The 24672-nt window shown below is 45.6% G+C and overlaps 1 protein-coding gene across 1 annotated transcript; it reads left to right on the top strand.

The window, feature by feature from the left end:
- The first annotated feature begins 17420 nt into the window (after window positions 1-17420).
- LOC127300025 (very-long-chain aldehyde decarbonylase GL1-5) lies at window positions 17421-23675 on the top strand. Its single transcript, XM_051330097.2, has 10 exons — window positions 17421-17588; window positions 17681-17904; window positions 18017-18249; window positions 21405-21624; window positions 21792-22167; window positions 22268-22375; window positions 22567-22767; window positions 22853-22951; window positions 23049-23225; window positions 23308-23675. Exons 1-10 carry the CDS (start codon window positions 17529-17531, stop codon window positions 23467-23469), a joined length of 1860 nt encoding a protein of 619 aa, XP_051186057.1. The 5' UTR covers window positions 17421-17528; the 3' UTR covers window positions 23470-23675.
- Window positions 23676-24672: the final 997 nt, after the last annotated feature.

Genomic DNA, 24672 nt, shown 5'->3' with positions numbered 1-24672 from the left:
ACCCTTACCATATCCAATGGTTGAGTGACAAGGGCAATGTCAAGATACAACATACCGTCACCGTCACTTTCAAGATTGGACCTTATGAGGACACTATCGAGTGTGACGTGGTACCCATGACGGTGTGCCACATGTTGCTTGGCCGCCCTTGGCAATATGACAAGAAGGCTATACATGATGGACTCTCCAACACATACACCTTCAAGGTCAACGACAAGAAGTTCGAGTTGCGCCCGATGACTCCTAGCCAAATCATCGCGGATAATGCGAAGGCTTTAGCGAGGGCACAACTCCGCACCCACCATAGTGAGATGAGAGGAGAGGGAGCGACCCACCACAAAGAGAGTGAGCGCCACAAGCCATATATGAGTGAGTCCAAGAGTGTCCTTCTAGCCACCAAAAGTGAGTGGAGAGAGCTCCAAGAGAACCCATCCACCATATTGCACTATGTGCTCATATGCAAGGGACCCTCGTCGGCGACTAACGACTTAACCAACATTCCTCCGTCTTCGTTGTCTCTTTTGCAGGAATTTCAAGACGTCTTCCCCGACGAGCTCCCTCATGGACTACCACCACTCCGAGGCATAGAACACCGCATCGACCTCATACCCGGCGCTCCGCTCCCAAACCGTGCCGCCTACCGCACCAACCCCGAAGAGACAAAGGAGATACAACGCCAAATACAAGATCTCCTCGCCAAAGGGTACGTCCGCGAAAGCCTTAGCCCTTGCGCGGTTCCCGTGATTCTTGTGCCTAAACCGGATGAGACGCAACGGATGTGTATGGATTGTCGCCCCATCAATGCCATTACCGTCCGTTACCGCCATCCCATTCCGCGTTTAGATGACATGCTTGATGAACTTAGTGGTGCCACGATTTTCTCTAAAGTCGATTTGCGTAGTGGTTACCATCAAATCCGCATGGCTATTGGTGATGAATGGAAAACGGCATTCAAGACCAAACTCGGTCTCTATGAATGGCTCGTTATGCCTTTCGGTCTTTCCAATGCTCCATCTACTTTCATGCGCCTCATGAATCACATCTTGCGTCCTCTCATTGGCAAGAGCGTGGTTGTCTACTTCGATGATATTCTTATTTATAGCAAAAACCTCGAGGACCATGTGCAACATGTGAGAGAGGTCTTGTGCATCTTGCGTCATGAAAAGCTTTATGCTAACCTCCCCAAGTGCACCTTTGCTCAAAACAAATTGGTTTTCCTTGGCTTTGCGGTTTCCGCTAATGGGATTGAAGTTGATTCTTCCAAGGTAGAGGCCATCCACAATTGGCCTACTCCTACAAATGTTGGTCAAGTCCGAAGTTTTCATGGACTTGCCGGTTTCTATCGCCGCTTTTTGAAAGATTTTAGCACCATTGCTTGCCCTTTGAATGAGCTTACCAAGAAGAATGTTCCGTTTGTTTGGGGCAAGGCCCAACAAAATGCTTTTGATGAGTTGAAGAAACGCCTTACCGAAGCTCCCCTTCTTGTTCTTCCAAATTTTGCCAAAACTTTTGAGATTGAGTGTGATGCAAGTGGGCTTGGTATTGGTGGTGTTCTTATACAAGAGGGCAAACCCGTGGCATACTATAGTGAGAAGTTAGATGGCGCACGCCTCAACTATCCTATATATGACAAGGAGCTCTACGCTTTGGTTCGTGTTCTTGAAGTTTGGCAACACTATCTTTGGCCAAAAGAGTTTATCATTCATTCCGACCATGAGTCCTTGAAATATTTGAAAAGCCAACACAACTTGAACAAACGACATGCAAAATGGGTCGAGTTCATTGAGTCCTTCCCATATGTGATCAAATACAAGAAGGGCAAGGACAATGTTGTGGCGGATGCTCTTTCCCGCAAAAACACCCTTTTGCTTACTCGTTTGGATGTTCATGTCTTGGGACTTGAAGAGATCAAAGAACTCTATCCTTCCGATTCTTTCTTTGCTCCCATATTTTAGAAGTGCTCCATTGAGCGAGGAGTGGATGATTTCTATTTGCATGATGGCTATTTGTTTAAAGCTAACAAGATTTGCATTCCCGAGTCTTCGCTTCGAAAATTGCTTTTGCAAGAGTCTCATGGAGGAGGTCTTATGGGTCACTTTGGCCGTGATAAGACACTTGCGATGCTCTCCACTCATTACTATTGGCCAAAGATGAAGCGAGATGTGGAACGCCTTTGCCGCCGGTGCACCACTTGCTTACAAGCTAAGTCTACCTCCAACCCTTATGGTCTTTACACTCCATTGCCTATTCCTTATGCACCATGGACCGATATTAGCATGGATTTCGTTCTAGGCTTGCCTCGCACTAAGCATGGTCATGATTCCATCTTTGTTGTAGTGGATAGATTCTCGAAGATGGCTCATTTCATACCTTGCCATAAGAGCGACGATGCTTCACACATTGCTTCATTGTTTTTCAGGGAAATTGTCCGCCTACATGGAGTACCGCAAAGCATTGTGTCGGATCAAGACGTCAAGTTCATGAGTTATCTTTGGAAGTCGCTCATGGCGAAGTTTGGAGTGAAGCTCTTGTTCTCATCATCATCGCACCCGCAAACGGATGGCCAAACGGAAGTGGTCAATCGAAGCCTCTCCACCCTCCTACGCATCCTCGTGAAGAATAACTTGAAGTCATGGGAGGAGTGCCTTCCTCACGCCGAGTTCTCCTACAACCGCGCCAAGCACAAGACTACGTCAAGGAGCCCCTTCATGGTCGTCTATGGCTTCGAACCTTACACGGCACTCGACATACTTCCGCTTCCCCTCCACGAGCGCATCAACATGGACTTCGACAAGCGCACCGCTGCCGTCAAGAAACTACATGAAGAGACAAGGGCAACCATACAAGAACATTATCTTCATCAAGCCAACCGCATAAACGCCAAGAAGAAGGCAAGAATATTCGAAGAAGGAGACCTCGTTTGGATCCACCTCCGGAAGGAACGGTTCCCTCATGAGCGCAACTCCAAGCTCAAGCCAAGAGGAGATGGCCCCTTCAAGGTCCTCAAATGCATCAACAACAATGCTTACGTCATCGACATACCGACATCCAAGTACTTGGTGAGCAACACGTTCAACGTCTCGGACTTGTCACCCTATCATGGAGATGAGGAGGTGCAAGAGTCGAGGACGACTCTTTCCCAAGGGGGGAGATGATGTAGCCCCGGTCACCGACGTCGCTACACCAAGACCAACAAGTCCCCCAAGTGGACCGATGACACGAGCCCGAGTCAAAGCTCTACATGATGAGGTGAACTCGCTCCTCACCACCCTTGATCTTGGTACCCCTTTGGATGGATTGCTACCTCATGCCGATGTGCTATGTGTCATTAGGTACAAGGCGCATCAAGACCCCGGAGAGGAGGACAAGCCAAGGTCAAGGGAGGGAGAGAAGCAACTGGACATGGAGATGATCATGAAGCCGAAGCCGACGTCGCAAGAAGCGCTCCAAGGAAGAGACGGACGCTGGCCGGTCCAGGACCCGGTCAGACCGGACCTACAACCGGACGCCCCGGTCATAGGCCCGGTCAACCGGGCGCAAACCGGGCCAGCTCCCTCGTACCGGACGACGACCGGACCCAGGACCGGAAACCGCGATTTCGGTTTGCCCCCGGTCGACCGGACCCATGACCGGACAGCCCGGTCACGAGCCCGATCGACCGGACCCAAACCGGATCTGACGGGAATGCCCCACCAAACTGCCTTAACTTATCCATTCGCGTACCTGTTCGCCCTTGCTGGCCATGTGTGCCTATATAAGTAGCCTGGACCCCTCCTTAGCTCTTTAGACTTGTTTTGAACTCAAACCTACCTTTGAGCTTAGTCTCCCTTGGGTATCATCCCTCTGTAATCAAGGCACCTTGGTTGTTGACTTTGATCTTGATGAGTGAGATTCTAGTACAAGTTACTCTCTCTCCCTCACCAAGCTCTTCCTCTCCAACCCCAATCTCTCTCCGGGAATTCTGCCACGGCCTCTTCCTCGGAGATTCTATTGGCGTGGTCCATCGAGCCACGGAGGTAAGCATCGGGTGTATCGGGTTGGTGTGCGTGCGTGAGTCTCGGAGTTCCTCGTGTTCGTCGTGTTCTTCGTGTTCCTCGCGTTCTCCCATCTCTCCCCTTGGTTTCAAAGTCAATCCGCGAGATCGGGCCACACACGGGGTCTTAGACCTCATCACCATGCTTGAGGATTGCTTTAAGTACTATAAAGGATGTCAAGCATGTCAGATGTTTGGGAAAATTCAGATGGTACCCGCATCAGCAATGAACCCCATCATCAAGCCTTGGCCATTTCGAGGTTGGGGCATGGATATGATCGGCAAAATCCATCCTGCATCGAGTAAAGGCCACGAGTGGATTTTGGCCATTACAGATTATTTCACTAAGTGGGTGGAAGCCGTCCCTATGAAGTCAGTAAAATCAGAAGATGTTATCAATTTTGTGAAAGAACATGTCATTCATAGATTCGGGATTCCCTAGACTATCACGACCGATGGAGGTTCGGTCTTCATTTCTAAAGAGTACAGAAAGTTCTGCGACGACATGGGAATTAAGCTGATCTGATCGTCTCCATACTATGCTCAAGCAAATGGGCAAGCTAAAGCGTCCAACCAGAGCCTCATCAAGCTGATTAAGAGGAAAGTTGATGAGCACCCTAGACGTTGGCATGAGGTATTGTCAGAAGCTTTGTGGGCTTATCGTATGTCATGTCACAGGGCTATAAAAACCTCGCCATACCAGCTGGTTTATGGACAAGAAGCCGTATTGCCTTGGGAAATTACGGCTGGATCGAGACGTGTTACGTTTCAGAATGATCTGACAACTGAAGAATATGCAGCCCTGATGAGTGATAGTATTGAGGATCTAACGGAACTCAGACTTTGGTCGTTGGAGAAGATTAAAGAGAACAAAGCCAAGGTAGCTCGCGCATACAATAAGAAGGTGAGACCAAAGGAGTTTCAGGTTGGAGATCTAGTATGGGAAGCTGTGTTGCCATTAGGAACTAAGGATAAAGCATATGGTAAATGGTCTCCTAATTGGCACGGACCGTACAGAGTCGACCAGGTTTTGAAGGGTAATGCATACATGCTCGAGCAGCTGGACGGTGTTAAATTCCCAGTAGCTATCAATGGTCAACATCTCAAGAAATATTTCCCAAGCATGTGGGATGACGGACAGTGAAATATGGGGGCCGATGTATAAAATCGGCCAGTAAAAAAATTTATACAAATCATAGCCGATGTACAGACATCGACTTTAGAAAAATATGCAAAACAACAAGATACAAGCACAGCCGATGCACAGACATCGACTTCAGGCTAAAAGCCGATGCACAGCCATCGACTCTAGAGGTACAAGCTCAATTGAGCAGTTATCGTATTACATGTAGAGGCTCTACTGAAGGGATGCCTCGAGAGTATGAAGGATGCAGCAGCAGAATGTCTGATACCTAAAGTTAATGACGGGTGAGACATTAATTCAGGTGTTCACTGTTGAGTTCCGACACTATGCTCGGAGGGTGACCATTGTGGATTACCTTCAGGTCAGAGATCGTAGCATTGGCGTAAGATGATTCTGCCATTGGTTTCTGCCTTTGGATTCACTGTGGAGTTGAATCTGCGTGATTGAGATCTATGATTCGCGTGGCCGTGAGTTGGATCTGTTCGAGCGGCGATTTAAGGATCTGAGTTGATTCTCTCAGACGAAGGTTGCAGTTTACCGTGTGAGTAGGCAACTGATTTGGCCTTAATCGCGTTTATAGTAAAGGCCGATGCGCTGCCATCGGCTCTTTACGCGTTGATTTACTTTGATAATCGGCAAAATTGAGATGAAGGCAAAATCGACATAGAAACATTTTCTTCATTAATAAAAGGGGATTTCTTACAGAGAAGAGCCGATTGCTCGAGGAAAAGAAGAACAAAAGAGGAGCCGATTACTACTACTAGTCCTATGATAGTAGTCCCTAATCTAAGGGCCGTCGCTGCCCTCGTCGTCGCCGTCGAAGCTGCCGTCAGCACTGCTGCCGGTGGGCTCCTCGTCGCTGCTCCCGTAGCCCTCGACGGGGGCCTCTTCCTCCTCGTCGTCGTCGTCATCCGACCCAGCGCGGAAGCGCTTAGCCGGCGGATATTCGTCGGAGGAATCGTCGTCCTCCTCTTCCTCCTCCTCTTCGGAGGAGGTGAAGTCATCCCAGGAGAAGAGATCATCTTCGCTCTCCTCCTCCAGCTCCACGTCAGTGAGGAACCGGAAGTCGTCGTCTCCGTCGGTCAAGGACTTGTCATCCTCGGACCAGACGGAGGAATCGTGGTCCTCGATGTCCCACTTCTCTGGGGCGTGGAGGTCGTACGCCACCAGCGAGTCCCACTCCGGCGTGGGCTCGCGGGAGGAAGAAGATGAGGAGGAGAGAACCGATGAGGCAGAGGAGGAGGAGGAAGACATGGGTACAGAGGAAGGGGTTTTTTTGCCGATGGCTAGCACTGAGCAAGAGGATGAAGAGGCGAACTGTTCGGCGTGGTTAAATAATGGGGATATAGTGGAGATTTAATGCTACAGTGGTTTCCGAGGAAGTGGTGCCAAAAAACTGTCAAATCGTGCAGAGAAGTTGAGAAGGCAAGGCATCATGATGAAAGGATACTGCGACGGTTCTGCTCTGCCACGACATGACCCTACGAAGAAAAACAGAGTGGCTTTGGAATTATCATTGCCAAAACCAGGGGGGCATGTGTTATCACCAGATTTTAACCAAGTCAAGAGGTGGGCCGTGATTGAGATGGGCTTGGAGAATATACACGGAAAATATTCATGAATCGGCCTCGTGCAAGAGTTTGGGCTTAATTGCCCGTGTATCTGTAAATTATAGTAGGTTACGTCGGTTAGGATTAAAAGATAGAGTTTAGCTCGTACACGGTTGGGATTATTCCCCAGTTAGAAAGTCTACGGACTATAAATATGTATCTAGGGTTATTGAGAAGGAGGACGATCACGTTCGCAACAAACCAATCTAGGCGCATCGCCACCCCTTGTTTCGAGGGTTTCTTCCGGGTAAGCATCATGCTGCCTAGATCGCATCTTGCGATCTAGGCAGTATCTTGTTTATTCGTTGTTTATGTGTTGCTCGTGCTGAAGCCTTGTTGATGGCGAGCAATACCGTTATCATAGATATGTTAGGGTTAGCATCGGTACTTTCTTGATGTATTCGTTTAGCTATGCTATCCCTAGATATCTAGCTATCCTTACACCTATCTTAGGTGTAAGGGCAGCATCTTGCTTAGTCTTTATTTAGTAGATTCGATCTGTTACGGTTGTTCCTTGTTCTTCAAGGATTAGTTTAATATCCATATGGTTAGGCCTTGCAAACGGGTTGAAGGATCCAGTAGTGCGTGAGGTACGGTTTGCTGATCCTAGAAGGGATGTTCCGAGGATCAACTTCATGTTGGTTTTTAGGCCATTTCTAGGGTTGGTTTTCTGTCATCTTTCGTACCTGCCAGGCTCAATTACGTGTAAGACGTTCCGGTTATGTGGTGAAAACCCTAAATCGTCGTAGATCGTTTTAGCTTAGTATTGATCAAGCAGGACCACCATGTTGTCGTAGATCCAATACGAATCATGGGTGGATCGGCTCCTTGAGCCGATTCACAGGATAACCTGAGAGCCGATCGAGGCTCGTATTTAATGTTTACGTGTCTGCCATGCAGGAAATTAATCGAAGCAATCCATCACCTTCCTGACCAGGTATAGGTCAGGTGGCACGCCCTTGCACCAGCTCGGACGTCCGTGCCGGAGCATTGCGGGCCATCGCCCGAGGGACCAGGGCCCACCAGCAGTCCTGGGAGCCTCCCGGCTCTACGTGTTGCCCGTCGCTGCTTGCCGGTGGGTTTTGGCAGGCAACAATACCTCAAGGTGAGTCCGATGAAAGGTCTTCAAAGATTTGGAGTAAAGGGGAAGTTAAGCCCCAGATACATCGGACCTTTCAAGATACTGAGCCAAAACCGAGGATTAGCCTTTGAATTGGAACTACCGGGAAGGTTAGCTCAAGTTCACAATGTATTCCACGTGTCGCAACTCAGGAAATGCTTAAAGACCCCAGATGAGCCAGTATCACATGATGAGCTCGAGTTACAACCAGAGTTGACATACATCGAGAAGCCAGCAAAGATTCTCGAGGAGAATTGGAAATAACTCAGGAATCGAGCTATTAATTATTGCAAGATACAATGGAAGCATCACCCCGAGAGGGAAGCCACCTGGGAAAAGGAAGAAGACCTGGGGAAAACATACCCCGAACTCTTCAGGTATTACAACCACAACTTCGGGACGAAGTTTTGTTTAAGGGGGAAATGTTGTAATGTCCCAGGTTTAGAGACGATCGAGGGGTAGATTTTAGAAAGGGATGTGCATTGCATCGTAAATTCTGGGGAAATTTCGCGCTTTTAAAACAAAACTGCATCGAGGGGGGACAAGTTTCTCTCTCGACACCTTACAGGGTTAGGGTTTCGAGAGTGCGACAAACTTGTTTCTCATTCAACTAAGTTAGTGTTTTGAGAAGAGAGGAGAGATATTGCATCACAACTTAAGTTGCATGATTGAATTCAAACTTAAGTTGCATGATTGAATTCAAACCTAAGTTGAATTTGAATTTCAAATTCAAACATTAAATGAATCTCTCATAATTCAAATGTGAGGTAATTCATTAACCAAATTATAAATAATAAACAATATGAACAATACAAATAATAAGTAAAGCTCATTAGAGAAAATGGGAGCTTTATTGATAAACACACAAGATACATTGTCTTTACAATATCCAGTAATGAAATATGAAATATTACAACATATTACAAGAATTGGAAAAATAGAAAAAGAAAAAGAAAGAAGATTACAATTTAATGGAATTCCTAAACTACAACTTAATCTTCAAGAATCCCTTGATCAAGATGATCTTGTAATCCATCTTGATCATCTGCAAGTCCCTGTACACAACAAAGCAAAAAACTGAAGTTATGCCAGGTTAGCAAAGAAAATAGAATCTGGTGGATAACATCACAGCTCTGCCGAGCTGATCCTCTCACAGCCAAGTACCAAGCATCTGGTACACACACACACACAAGCTGCTCACACAGCTAGTGTGCATGCCCAACAGCAAGTCACCATGGTTGCATGCAGCACATCACACACACACAAGCCAGTGAGTCACCAAGAGTTGCCAGGCTAAGCTGTCGACCAGGAGAGCAAAGAAAGGATGGTATAAAAGCCTCCATAGTAAACCCTAGCCATTTCCATCGACAAGCAGCTGGGTAAGTCACCAGAAACCAAGAACACAAGAACAGGAAGAACAGCCACAGCCGTTCAACCTGCCCAAACCACCACAACACTAAATCAAGCACTTCAGGCTTGCAAGGAGGAGCAGGGCAAGCATCATCACCACACTGAAGAAATCCTCTACACCAACAAAGAATCTAGGAGCTGGAGTGAGGTATAAACAAGATCAACCTGAGCAAAACCATGTTTTGCTCATAATTAAGCATACACATGCATCACAGAAGCAAAAAGGGTATGAAACCCTGGATATATCATCACTTGGTTGCAAAACCATTTGGTGCCAGTAAATCAAACAAAGGCTAGAAGGAAAACAACCAAGGGAACACTGGTTGTGTCAACACAGTGACACAACCAGAGAAATCCAGCATGGATTCAGTCCTATATAGCCAACCAAATTCACCAAGCACCTAATAGTTTAACTGTACCATCAGACAGATAGGCAAACTGTGCCTATTTTTGTTTGTCAACATCAAAAGCCACTGGAAGTCCAGTTTGGATCAACCAGTGAGCAATTATCCAATTCCAGCAAGCAATCACCAACCATAGCAAGCCACCGAGTGGGGAGCTACCCATGACAGCATCACAGGGCTGCCAGGGCTACCTCAACCCAAAACCAACACTTGAAACCACCACATCATCACCCATTTGGGTTCAGTAGAGGGCTAGGGTACCAACCAGTGGTTGTCATCCAACTAGGCCTAGCAAATATATTGAAATGATCATCACTGAATCACAGTTCACATCATTCATCCATTTATTCAAGCAAGATAAATAGATAAATGAAACAGACAAGCAATTGATGCACCAGAGCCTTGCAGATGATCCAATGGATCATTGCAAGCATCCACTGATGCTTGAGCAAGCACCATCACACACAGGCCAAGCCTGTGTGAAGCACACACAACATAGGATGAGCATCAGATAGTCACAGAGAGAGGCACAACAATTATTCACCAAGCATCTGATGATCATATGATCACCAGAGCTTGCTAGCTCTTGCTACAGAATGCTATAACCCAGCAGAGCATCAGTAGTTAGCCAGCTACTGAAGAAATACAACCAATCCATAACTGAATAAACAGATACAGAAATACAGACTTTATGATTGTATCCAGAAGCACATCAAAGGCATGATGAATCACTGGATCAAGGTACACAAGTAAAGCACATAGCACTCATCACTGGATAACACTGTTAATCCAACAGCAATGCTCAATTGAGCATACTCATGAATTTAAGCACAATATATAGCATATCAGAGCACTGGCACTTGCAAAATTGCAAGGATTACACACTGTAATCAAGCCAGGGCAGCATAAATGAATACACTTGAGTATTTAGCAAGTAGAATAACAAGAACAGAGGCACATAGATTGAATTAAGCAAGAATTGCAGGAATAGGCAAGCACAGAGCCTAGGGAATCTTGCACAGAAGCATGGCAGGGCTGCACACAACAGTAACACAAGCCTGGCATGGTCATGGCAGCAACGGCCAAGGCCAGTGAAGCACAGCATCACAAACAGCACAGCAGCAGCGCAGTAGCATATGCATACACAGCTAGCTAGGCATAGCAGCAGAGCGTCAGCACGGCAGGCATCTCCACGAGATGGAGCAGCCGTGGCCAGAGCTAGAGGAGGAGGAAGAAGAACAGGCACAAGAGAGAGAGAAGGGTGGCGCACGTACCCGGGGCGAGCAGACAGCAGTCGCGGCCATGGCGGCCACGGCGGCGCGCGCCGAGTGCACGACAGCACCTGGCCAGGCCAGGCCACGCTCAGACAAGCGCCGCAGCGCCCCGCACCACTTCGGCGAGGCCCACGGCGGCGCCATCGCGCCAGGAACCCTAGGAGCAGCGGGATCGCCGCGGATCCCGTAACCCTAGCCACAGCGAAGGGGTCGGGGACGAGCGGGAGCAGCGCCTGCTCTAGATCGACGTGGAGGAGAAGGACCGGCGTCACGAGGCGGTTCGATTGCGCCCCATGGCGAGGGCCATGGCGGTCGGAGTCCGCCGGAATCGGCCGGCGACGGCGAGGGCGACGCAAGTCGCCAGAGCGATGGGGAATTAGGGTTCGTCGAGGCGGCGTGGGGGAGGCGTAGTGTGAGCGACCGCTCGGGTCGGTTGGACCCGAGCTGGTCTAACCCAACCCGCTGGGCTCCACTGACAGGTGGGCCCAGGGGCAATTGTGCCATTTCACAAATTCCTAAAAATGCTGAAACTTTGAAAATCAATTGTAAATGTTTAATAGCTCTAAAAAAATAATTAAAATATGAAAATCACTCAGTATAAAAAACTCTATCATAATAAAATATGAAATAGAATTTTTGAAGTTAAACAAGAATAAGTTCAAATTTGATGATTTAAATAATCATTTAATCACACCTTTTATTTTCAATAATAAAAATAAGTCCATAAATTCTTTTGGACTTTAAAAAACACCTTGACAACATTTCAAGGTTGTATTTTACCCTAAATAGAATATCCCTAAGTCATTCTTAGTATTATCCTCTCACATAAAATGATAAAGACATCGGAAGGGGGGAACAAACCCTAAAACTGGAATCATGCATAACGGCTTCTTTAACCATTGCCCTTATCGGACAATGATGCTATTTTTCAGCAACAGAGGACAAGGGTCAGTCCACACCATCCAACTGCAACACTTTGCAGTGTTCATGCAAGTTCATCACTTGCTCATGTCATTCGAGTATTTTTATCAAATTACTTGCAAAGTACTATGTTTATCACTATTGCATAAAAAGCAAAACCACTATTTTCATAACTATGAATATGACTAAGTGGTGGGCAATGGAACCATGGATTGTGTTGATATGGTGGAGGTTCCATTGCAAGGGTTTATATCCATCTAGGATTAAACAACAAATGTCGTCCAGTGATTCTTGTGTCATAAAACCCGTGTTAACCATAAGATCTGGAGTGGGATGGAATAGTCAATCGTATTTCCACCTCTTGTACATCAACGGATGCGCTTACCGTAGCAGTTGTATCTTGCGAGAACAACCGGAGGGTGGGGATCCCATTCTAATTCCCCACGGTAATGCGGTCTATGATGGGTTGCAGCTACCGGCGAAGGAGTTTATCCTTAATTGGTGTAAGAGGACCGGCGAGGACCCAGGGTCGGGGTTTGCAACAAAGGGTGGGTGTGCGGGGTAGCGGAGGAATATGATTGGCTATGACCTTATACCGGGCCTCACACCGAAGGAAGTGTGGACGGGAAAGCTGCCCGGTTGGCACCAAGGTTAAGATCTCCTATGGGTAAAGCAACACACCTCTGCAGAGTGTAATGAATCGTGACCTGTCACTCCCTGTTCCGGGATTTGAAACTGCGAACGCTGCCGGAAAGGAACTCCATGAAGTTCTAGTGAACCGGTGAAGGCTGATGGACATAGTTCTTTGGAATAAAAGCAACCTCTTGAAGAAATGTTTATCAAAACTTGCATTGGTATTAGACTTTCTGGTCTAATATCGTAGCTAGTGCATTAAACACCTCTTTTCTATAATGAACTTGTTGAGTACGCTCGTACTCATACCACTCTTAAATCCCCTGCTTAGATTGTCTGAACCATCTGGAGGAGGACAACGACAACCCTGAAGGAGCCGACATCATCGGCTATGAAGAACCAGACCTCTCTGGAGGTGTCGAAGGTGTAGACTACCTTATAGTCTACGGAACCGGGGAGGGTTCCGGAGGAGAGCAAGCTTAGATCGATAAATAGTAGTAGTAGTAGTATCCGAGCAGTACGAACTCTTAGTAATGAACTGCTCGTGGAAATAAATGTATCACCTAGTAAGACTTTTATATTGTAAGTTAAGATGGGTTCGCCTCGAACCCAGGAGTATCCCTCTTAGGATCCTAGAGGAGCTCTGAGATGATATGTATATTATGCTTGTAATAATAAATGAATGAGTTATGGACCTTCTATGTTCTGTTGTACTACTCTGAGGGATGTAATATTTGCGGAATGGTACTTCGTGAATGTTATATCAACGACTGGCATACTACAACATGCAGTGGTATGCTGGGTCACCACACATGATCAACCGACTCTGGGGCGTGGTTGCAAAGGGGACACACGCCGCACTGGGGAGCTATGTGGCGAGGATGTGCCGGCAAGGAATTATGCATTGTAAGCAGATTTTGTGGAGTATTGCCCATTTTCAGTGAGAGTCGATGTAATATAATCCATCACCACGTCAATGAGACCAACTTGCCGAATGAAAGTCCAAAGGGTAACGTATTGGTGTAGATGTTCCATAGATAGCAAAGCATTCATGTCAATCTTGGAGATCCACACATCATTGATGAGAACTTTTTCGATGTTCCACTTCTTCCTCAAATGTATCACGAAAATAAGGTGGGCAATATCTATGGGCTTCCTACTGGCCATTGATCAAATGGGTCTCCTAAAATGTGTATTTTCGCCATTGCCCACCACAATAAAGGCGGCGGTGTAAAATAGCTCCATATCCACGTTGTTGCAAGGGTTCCCATCCCCACCCATATCTTGGTTGGATCCTTCTACTCAAACCAAGGCCACCGCAAATGAAGGGCTCTCGAAAAGAACTCAGTGTTGAGCACACCAATGCCACTAAGGTTTTTTGGCCTACAAACCATTTCCCAATTGTCTGTAGATTGTCCTCCGGAGATCTTATGTGTGGCCTCCCAAAGGAAAGCTCTCCCAATCTTCTTGATGGAACGTTCTAGGAGGCATGACAAACGGTGCCAAGTGGTAGATGGATTGAGATGGGGGGCCCGACTTGACAAGGGAAGTGCGACCCACCGTAGTTATGTATTTCCCATTCCAAGAAGGAATCTTGTCGGTGTCCTTGTCCTCAAGGTGTTGAAAATACGCCATTCGAATCCTCCATACGTAGAGCGGAAACCCAAGGTACTTAAGTGGAAACGAACTCTCCACCAGAAGCCATCAAGGATGTCGGCAAGATCAACTTTCCATCATTTTATAGGCATGGCGGAGCTCTTTTGAAAGTTAGTGCAAAGGCCGGTCACTTCACCAAAGCCATGAAGAATGGTGGAGAGGTTTCGCATGTCATCTTTGAAAGGTGCAACAAGAAGCACCGCATCATCCGCATGGTGGGATGTTCTTAAGATTGATCCACGCCTGTGAATCTTGTGTAGAAGCCCATTGGAGGTTGCAATGTCAATAATTTGGGTGAGAGTGTCGATGGCGAGGATGATTACAAGTGATGATAAAGGATCTCCTTGCCAAAGGCCACATCCATGCTTTATGGTAAGCCCGTCCACCCCATTGGGAAGAACCCGGGAAGACGAAGCGATAAGCAACACAACGATCCGATTCCGGGACCTACTAGGGAAACCCCACTCTTGGAGAAGGTCCAAGATATAGTCCCATGTCACCGAGTTGAAGGCCTTAAGGTTGTCAAGCTTAAAAAAGCAAGGCCTGCGACTTGTTCTTGTGAATACTTTTAGCGAGGTTATTTACATAGAGAAAGTTGTGTGGATGCTCCTCTTCTTTATGAAATCACTTTGGGCATTGGAGACGAGCTCGTTCATCAACATACCAAGACGGATGGAAAGCATCTTGGTGACAATCTTGGCAATGCCATGAATGAGGTTTATGGGCCTAAAATCATAGATGTCCTCCACACCCTCCTTAGGCAATAGCGCGATATTCGCGGAGTTTAAACCAATGAAAATTTGCCACATGAAAGTTCCCAAAAAGGTTGATCGCTCTCATAACATATTCATTTATTGTTTTCCAACAACATTTGTAGAAGGCCCCGGCGAAGCCATTAGGATCGAGGGCTTTGACGTCGGGCATTAGATTGATCGCATTCTTAAGCTCGTCCTCGCTAAAAGGGTCTCCAAGAGATTCCAAGCCCGATTTCTCAAAGGCAAGGTCGTCCCAACGTCTGTGTGTAGCACTCCTTCCCATAACTTGGGAGAAATGATCATTGGTGATCTTTTCTATTTTGCTCATGGTCGGTGACCTGCCCATTATTGCGTTTGATGCCATGAATGTGAGTTTTCCTCCTCCGGGTATTAACTTTCAAGTGAAAAAAGTTAGTGTTTGCATCTCCCTTTTTGATGTTTGATATATGTGAGCATTGCTTCTTACGAGTCCTCTCGATGACCACCAAGGCGATCACTTTGCGCTTAAGCCTTATGGTAAGGCCCATCTCGAGGGGGGGAGAGGATTCTAGATTCTTGCGCGATATCAAGTTGAAGGATGACGAGTAGCGTGGCATGATGAAACACCTTGGCGTTGGAGAAGAGACTGCAGCTCCAAATCGTGAAGCGCTTCTTGGTATGTTGAAGCTTGTGGAACAAGATTTGGCAAGGCTATGCTCACATGGCTCATTCCAAGCCGATTGAACAACCTCATCGAAATGGGCACCTGCAACCAACAAATTCTTGAACTTGAACGTCCTCAAGCGCCTCGTGCCACTATGGTCGCTAAGAAGAAGAGGGCAATGGTATCCGAGACTTCCCACAATAAGAGTATCATGTGTTAAATCTGATGTATCGCTGCAAGTAATGATAACAGAGACTTATCATAGGTAGATATTGTCTCATAAGCTTATATCATGTAGAATAAGAAAAATAAATTTAAAATAGATCTTGTACTACAATAAAATTCTAAAAATCAATACATATAATTAAATTATGATATTGCTACATGATACCATGCATTATAGAGATAGTATCATATACATAAACATTATATTTTGTTAACCAAATCAATGATCAAAGTTTATCTTAAACTACGTGTGTGTGTGCGTGTTAAACCGAGATGGAGGTAGTAGTATTATATAGAGGATGCCCTACTGTATGAATATCACCAGCTGTTTGCATATATGTACTCGATCGATCAGCGACCGGTCATGTTCGTCCCCACAAGCATTTGGCTATGGCGCGACGGCAGATCGGCAGCGACGTACGCGCCGGGGCACAACATGCAATTGTCTTTCTCCTCCTATCATGGGCTCGTGAACCCAGATCGCCTTTGGACTTGGAGGCGCCTAGCTGGTTGTTGGGAGCTGGAGACTTCGAGCATGGAGTTCCCCTCGTGTCGGATCTCAATAGTCCAGTCCAGGGGTGCAGGGAAAATTGAAATACACCGGGATCACCCTGCAAATGCAATGCATGCGTACTGAAGCTCTACAGTACGTGGCAGTAACTCACCTGGCTCCTCCTGTAGGCATCATAAAATCTGAGAAAAATTGGAGATTTGAAAGTATGCATCTCAGATCCACAAGTCTTGTTATTTTTGTGTAGCTTAGATTGTGAAGTATTTGAAACTGATATTTTACACGTCTGTGTGATAACATTTGCTACAGACATAATTTTGAAAATATGTTTTAAAATCTCGTAAATGTGACTTTCGAATTTTTTAAAAAACTGGGTCACTGATGACCGAGAGCCAAAAAAATCTCCACTCGCAGATGGTTTTCTTCAATCTTTCAGGATCAGAATATCTAGCTTCAAACCCACCCTACAATTTAGGTTGCTGGTATTAGAATTTAGATCAGACTATCTAGCTTCAGACCCACCTTACAATTTAGGTTACTGGTATTAGAATGTAGAAACTTTGCAATCTTTTTCTACTGCATGCACCATGATGTAGAACTTTTTTTTTTTTTTTTTGAAATCCACCATGATGTAGAACATTGGTTTCTATCTCTTGCTGTATACCTGTAGGCCTGGCTTTTACTACGGAACCTGGATAATTTTTTTGGCCTAATGCTGTACAAAAGAAGTTTTGGAAACGCAAATGAAATTCTGGAACCTTCTTCAAACAGGAGACTTCAGTTTGACCTTCCCTAGTTGGGTCGGCCGCCACTTCAGCAGTTTCACAGCCTCACTCACAGGTATTTGTTGTCATTTCTTTCTCGATCATAGCCATGCTAGTTTGTCCTTCTTCGTCGCTCCATGGACTCAGCTCGTGAAATAACTTAGTTAATCATGTGCATCGAACCCTGGTGCAAAGGCCAAATTATTGTTCCTCTTTAAAATAGTTTTTGTTTTTGCCGTAGCTGGAAATGACATTATTGCGTTTTAATTGGACGGCATGCCCCAGGCATATATATAGGCACACTCACGCCCCTCACCACTCACCACTGACCAGCCGAGTCTATAAATTGATGGAACTACCCACGCAGAGGCCACTGTAGAAGACATAGCTAAGCAAGCAAGAAGCTCCAAGGTCCCCAAGACGCCATGGCGACGAACCCCGGCTTGTTCACCGAGTGGCCATGGGCGAGGCTTGGGAGCTTCAAGGTACGCTACCTGGCTGTCTTGCTAGCTAATCTATCGTGTAGGACGTTCAAACTGATCGACCAATAATCCGGCATGCGCGCGTCCACATGCAGTACCTGGTGCTGGCGCCATGGGTGGTGCACGGCCTGCACGTGGTGGCGACCAAGGGGTGGCGCGAGGCGGACCTGGGCTACATGATCATCCTGCCGTCGATGATGCTCCGGGCGGTCCACAACCAGGTCTGGATCACCGTGTCCCGCCTCCAGAACGCGCGCGGCAAGCGCCAGATCGTCGAGCGCGGCATCGAGTTCGAGCAGGTGGACCGCGAACGCAACTGGTAAGTACTAGGCGCTTCCTCTCCGACCCCCGGCCGGTGGCTCGAGCAGACCGGCCGGCCGGCCGGCGTGACGGCGGCGACTGACTGATGAAAGATTGGCGTGCGCATGCAGGGACGACCAGATCATCCTGAGCGCGATCCTCTTCTACCTGGGCGCCCTGCACCTTCCCGGCGGGCAGAACCTGCCGCTGTGGCGGACGGACGGCGCGGTGCTGATCGCGCTGCTGCACGCCGGCCCCGTGGAGCTGCTCTACTACTGGTTCCACCGCGCGCTCCACCACCACTTCCTCTACACGCGCTACCACTCCCACCACCACGCATCCATCGTCACCGAGCCCATCACATGTACGTATCCATCATTCCTATCACGTGATTTCGACGTTTCCTTGTCGCGTACGAACAAACGTCTGTGTTCGTCTACTGTATATGCTCTGGGGCAGCGTGTATTTTACAGTGCATCAAACTGTGATCGAGGTCGATCGCCTTGTGGTTTTGAAGACGCCAGTTTAATGTCTTTCCGAAAGGACATGGCCATGGCCTGCTCCTTTCGAACGAACGACACCTTGAACGTGATCGTTGAGTTCTCAGATCTGGACCGGCCATCGAAACGGCTTAATTAGGATCCATTATGGTAGTGTCTGACGATCGAGCAAGCAATAATTAAAAACAAAGGCTAGCTTTATAGTATATGTGTTTTTTTTTTTTTTTTTGGAAAGGAGGTTGTACCCTCAGCTTCTGCATTAAAATGACGACCGGATTTTTTTTACAGGAAACGTGAGTTATATTAAGGACATTGCTACACAGTGCCCTAGCACCAGATAGTCTTACAGAGTGCCCCACCTAAATATAGAAATAAACCGGTCCGACATCCCTCCCGTTCCACAATTAGAAAAGTCCTCGTTTCGCACGTTTCTTCTTTCTGCCCGGGTCCCCACTTTATCTCAGCCACTTGCAACGACGCACATGCAGAAGGACGCCTTATTTTCCGGCTCCGTGAAGAGCAAAAAAAAAAAAAGCAAGAACTCAACCGTGAAAAAAATACATCATGTGGTTCCAAATTCACACAAATAAAGCACAAAATAATGGATCTGCCATTTGCTTCTTTTCTTCCTCAGTTAAGAATAAGTATTGGCATGTAAAAAGTTGTAGTTTAACTACAAAAAGTTACATCGTAGAAAAGATACTAATGTTTGTGATTCCAATGAAAGATGTAAAAATTTGACAGTGGTGAATGTAGAAAATAGAAAGAAATTACATCTAAATCTGAGGAATACGTACTATTGTTACGTATAAATCTGGGGCAACCTTATTTCAAGATTCTAGATGTAGAATAAGAAAATAATTTCACCGTAGCCACCATTCTAGATGTAAAAACAAAAGAGAAAATACATCTAGCTCCAAAAATTTACTTAAATATAAAAAAAAATTCAGAGACGTCCAAACGCATATTAGATGTAACAAATATAGTACTGCATCCCAAGCAAATTGATCAAATATATAATTACATCCAGATGCATAAAGTTTCAAACAAAAATTGAAAAAAACACCTACAGGTTTTCATCAATCCGGATGTAAAAAAATCGTAGGAAGTACATCCAGATTGCTATTGTTACATCCAATTATAATATGACACCCAGAATGGAGAAAGAAAAGGTAGGAAAGTACAATCCCTTTACAAAAAAATACATCCAGCATGATAACTCATCATTTTGTATCTCAGAAAATGCATCCCTAAACTCTGATGCTTGTCAAGCAAAAAATTTAGCTCCTAAAGTTACAAGCTCCGCCCAAATCAAGCGGATCTGGCGGTACCTGGGCTAAGTCAGGCTGAGGGAAACCGGTGGCCTTGAAGATGACGGTCTCCTAGCCGCTGATCCGGCCGTCGCGGTCCAGATCCGTCGCAAGGAAATTAGGGGTGAGTGCCGCCTCGGTTGCGCGCGCCGGGGCCAGGACTGTGAGTCGCCGGCGGAGGTTAGGCGTGCCTGGCCGGTGATTCACCGCCGAAGTTCGAGCGCGCCGGGGTCGGGCGGGCGGTTCTCCGGCGAAGATCGAGCGCGTCGGGGCCGGGCAGGCGTCGTTGGATGCGCACACGACCACTACCTCCGGTTCCTGGTGTTGGGGAGACGGGAGATGGGGATTTCTCGATCGTAGCTCTTTCTCGTTGACAGACACGAGAGGAAGACGACATAGCTGGATTTATTTCCTCACAGCCTGGCCACGTGCAGCCTAGGCTTTCTAGATAAGCCACCGTTTCAGATACACTGTTGGATGCAGATCCGACGGACGCGAGCGAGGAGCACCCTGTAACACAACACAGTGCCCCAGCAACAATTAGAATTCGCGTTATATTAATTAGGCTCGTTTGTGATCATTTCCAACACACAGGTTGGGCCCGCATCACGTAGAACACCATTACTACTACCCTTGTGTGCATAAACTCTGATAAGTAGCTGTAAAAATTTCCCGAAGTTGCAAAGGTAGTGTCCAATAAACATGTCAACCATAAATATTTAACTAAAATGGCATTTTGGAGATACGGAGAAAACAAAATATCAAAACGAGTAGCACTGTTTCACTCTTCATTTCTATTGATTTCTTATACCACGCTAAATACAATTAAATTTTGGTTGCTAAAGTTTACAAGTTTGCAAAAGAAAACTGCACATACATACTCCAAAATGCTCAATGTTGGGCTCTTGATGGCTGATAGCGACCAATGAGGAAACATAGAGGACGTACGAGACATATTGCTGGAGCATTCAAAAGCTGAGTCGATACGTTCCCGATTGTACATGCTTCCTTTATGACCAAACAGAACCAAGCACTTCACTGTCACGTACCTGCTACGCTAAAGTCACAACCTTCGCATGGACACCCTATAGATTCTTACTGATATGTCGACATGTGTAACAAGGCTTCTTCTTGCAAGGAATTTTAGCAGATGTCCTGCTATGGCTAAAAAATATACACGTGTAGGAAGGATATAGAAAAGTTGTACAGAAAAGAGAAGTCTATATAACGGTAAACCTGTATAATTCCTTGGCTGCTCCGCTTCATTTTCATAGGCAGTTCCCCACGAAGAAAAGATTTTAATAAGCAGTAAAAAAGACTTGGATTTGATCTTTAAATCTTAAGAACACAGATGATTACAGAAATTTTCTAACATGTCCAAGAAAACATCATTGTATGGCCCCGCAACGTCATCAACTAGACAAAGTACAGTAGGTGCAAAATCTACAGTACTTTCCTGACCTTTTTTCATACACCAAGATGCAAAACTTACAGTACTTTCCTGACTATGCTGTCTTCTCCACAGTAAGCATAAAGACATCAACAATTAGTTATGACAGAGTGTAAGCTTGTCACTTCCCTTGCCAACTATCTAGTTTCTGATCTGATGATACAAATCTAACTACCACTTTGTTAAAGCTCTTAAAAAAATCTTTTAATTTTGCTAAGCAGATAGATGACAGGTTAATTATCTCGTTATGTTCGTGCAGCTGTCATCCATCCATTTGCGGAGCTCGTGGCCTATGAACTGCTCTTCTCGATCCCGCTTATCGCCTGCGCCTTGACAGGAACTGCTTCAATCATGACATTTGAGCTCTACATGCTCTACATCGATGTCATGAACAACATGGGCCACTGCAACTTCGAGTTGGTGCCCACCTGGCTCTTCAGATGGTTCCCACCTCTCAAGTATATCATGTACACACCATCGTACGTATTTTCATATACACCCATCACACAACTTACAGTAGCATTCTTTTCTAACCAAGGGAAGACGACATTGAACCATTTTATACTACTTAACTACTTTTTCACCATGAGTCCATGATTATGTCTGTTTCTCGCTGTGTGTGATCTGAACTTTGTCCATGTATTAGGTTTCATTCTCTTCACCACACCCAGTTCCGGACAAACTACTCTCTTTTCATGCCCTTCTACGACTACATATACAACACGATGGACAAGTCATCGGACAAGCTGCATGAGAATTCACTCAAGAACAAGGACGAATCGGTAGATGTGGTTCACCTTACCCATCTTACCAGCCTGCAGTCCATCTACCACATGAGGCCTGGGTTCGCCGAGTACGCATCCAAGCCGTACGCTTCCAAGTGGTACATGCGCATCATGTGGCCTCTTTCGTGGCTATCCATGGTCCTCACGTGGGTGTATGGCTCTTGGTTCACCGTTGAGAGGAATGTCATGAAGAAACTCAGGATCCAGTCATGGGCCATACCAAGATACAATTTCCATGTAAGAATTGTGTTAGATCAAAAGACATGGTTAGAATGCACTGGAGATATGAATTATATCAATTATAACTAACAATGAACTAACCTTTCCGTTTGTGCAGTATGGGTTGAACTGGGAGAAGGAAGCAATCAATAGCCTGATTGTAAAGGCGATATGTGAAGCTGACAAGAAAGGAGCCAAAGTTGTTAGTCTTGGACTCCTGAATCAGGTAAATTATTTCTTCAGCTGTTCAAACTATCATTCATCATCAATTCATATGCTCATGATTAAAAATACTGATGCAGTATAGCTTCTGCTGCTAAACCTACGTCTTTGTAGGCAAACCTAGAGACTTCTATAACAGATATCACCGCTCAAATAATTCTCGCTCACTACAATTTCATATCTTTAACCCAACAGGCCCAGAGCCTCAATGGAAGTGGGGAACTTTATCTACAAAAGTACCCAAAGTTGGGGGTGAAACTGGTGGATGGCACCAGCCTAGCTGCTGCAGTGGTTGTGAATAGTATCCCCAAAGGCACAGATCAAGTTGTTCTTGCAGGAAATATTTCGAAGGTGGCCCGGGCAGTGGCTGCAGCATTGTGCAAGAAAAATATCAAGGTCAGGTCTAAATAGAGATCTGTCCCATTTTGATCACACGGAGAGCTGATGGTTTTTATACTAAAAAGCAACTCCGCTTGTGCAGATCATAATGACAAACAAGCAAGACTATCATTTCCTCAAGCCCAAAATACCAGAAGATAAAGCTGATAATCTTTTATTATCAAAAACTGGCACTGCAAACGTAAGAAGATAATTGTTCAGTTCCGAGTAGGAGGGACATCGTATAACTACAAATCATGCATTATCAGTTAAATGGAATGCCTGATCGAATTTTGCAGGTGTGGGTAATAGGAGAAGGTTTAGATGCTGCTGAACAGTTCAGAGCACCGAAAGGAACACGGTTTATCCCATACTCACAGTTCCCACCAAGAACGGTACGCAAGGACTGTTGCGCCTACTCAACAACCCCAGCAATGAGCGTACCTAAAACACTGCAGAATGTTCATTCGTGCGAGGTAATTAAGGCTCTAGTTAACTGCAACTCTTCAAGAACTGCACTACATGATCTTATTAAGCTAACAAAAAAAAACATTTCAGAACTGGCTGCCAAGGAGAGTGATGAGTGCGTGGCGCATCGCTGGAATTGTTCATGCATTGGAGGGATGGAACGAGCATGAGTGCGGAGACATGGTGCTAGACATGGACAAAGTTTGGTCTGCTGCGATTCTGCACGGGTTCTGTCCCGTTGCTGAAGCTTGAAGCTCTGGTTGCAGGCCAACGGAATAAACAGTATACAGATAGATGTGATATGCTCGCTGGATCCATGCTAAGGAAGAAGAAGCAGACACATTGGCTAGCAGAAGTATAGCCTATAATTATGTACCTTGATCTACCAAAGTTACTTGGTTAGCTGTTATCGCGCTATTCACTCCTATGATAATGAGTCCATGACTTGGTTTGATCTATTTCTATCGTTATCTGTCCTTCCATCAATAATGCAATTCAACAAAAAACAGGAATGAGGGTTGGGCAGTGTTTACATTGACTTAAAACTAATGTGCAGTACAAGTTAATCACAATCAACAGTTAAGTAGAGGTATGTGGTTTCATGTGGTTCAACAAACCAACGTCAGCTAACCCCTGCCATACCTGAGGGATGCAAAGATTAAGAAAGCTTGACCAATTTATGTTGCTCTACCGACAGAAAACAAGTAATTCCCCGGCAAGCTCTTTGGGAATATACGTATAAGGTTGGGGTGATGCTAGCAGTTATCACTGTCGTATGGATCATTGAATGAAGGACTTTCCAGTTCTGTACTTCTGTTCAAACTGTCTCACAATGCTGAGCATAATAGTATCTGTTATGCACTTTGTTTGCCAGTATGTCAATCTGAATTGATAAAATTTTGGCCTGCATTGTAAATTTTGTGTATGTTTTTTTGAGAAAAGGCTGGTCTTCTGTGGATTCTAAAAGATAAAGCTGGCCTTCTGTGCTAGTTGCTCCTTCCTCCGGTTAAGAATCATTTAAAAAAAAATTGAGCAAGTCCAAGATGAACTTTTGCGAGTCGAACTACCAGTATGTTTATACACATATTTTGATTAGAGACTACTAAAAAATAGTATACATGTGAATTTATCTCCCAAAGTACATCATTTTCTTCATTCTTTTACGGGGCATTTTATTGGATTACATAAATATACTTTCAAACTGAGCCTTATAGAGGGGAATATATGGGGACTGGTTGCCGTGTTTATGGCATGCTAGTAACATCTAACTGCCTGGTGTGTTTATTTATTGCTGATAGGAGCTGTGTTTATGACATGCTAGTACACAATTACAGGTTTGCATGCGACATGGCGTTTTGGCTCATAGGTGTATCTACACCTATTAAGAAAAACAAATTTTAAATCAATTTCAAAATGTCAAAAAATTCAAATAAAATTCTTCGGTGCGCATCCGGA

The sequence above is a fragment of the Lolium perenne genome, chromosome 1, assembly GCF_019359855.2.
Source record: "Lolium perenne isolate Kyuss_39 chromosome 1, Kyuss_2.0, whole genome shotgun sequence".
Lineage (NCBI taxonomy): Eukaryota > Viridiplantae > Streptophyta > Magnoliopsida > Poales > Poaceae > Lolium > Lolium perenne.
The sequence above is the reverse complement of the archived record's forward strand: the minus strand, read 5'-3'. Positions and strand labels throughout refer to the sequence as shown.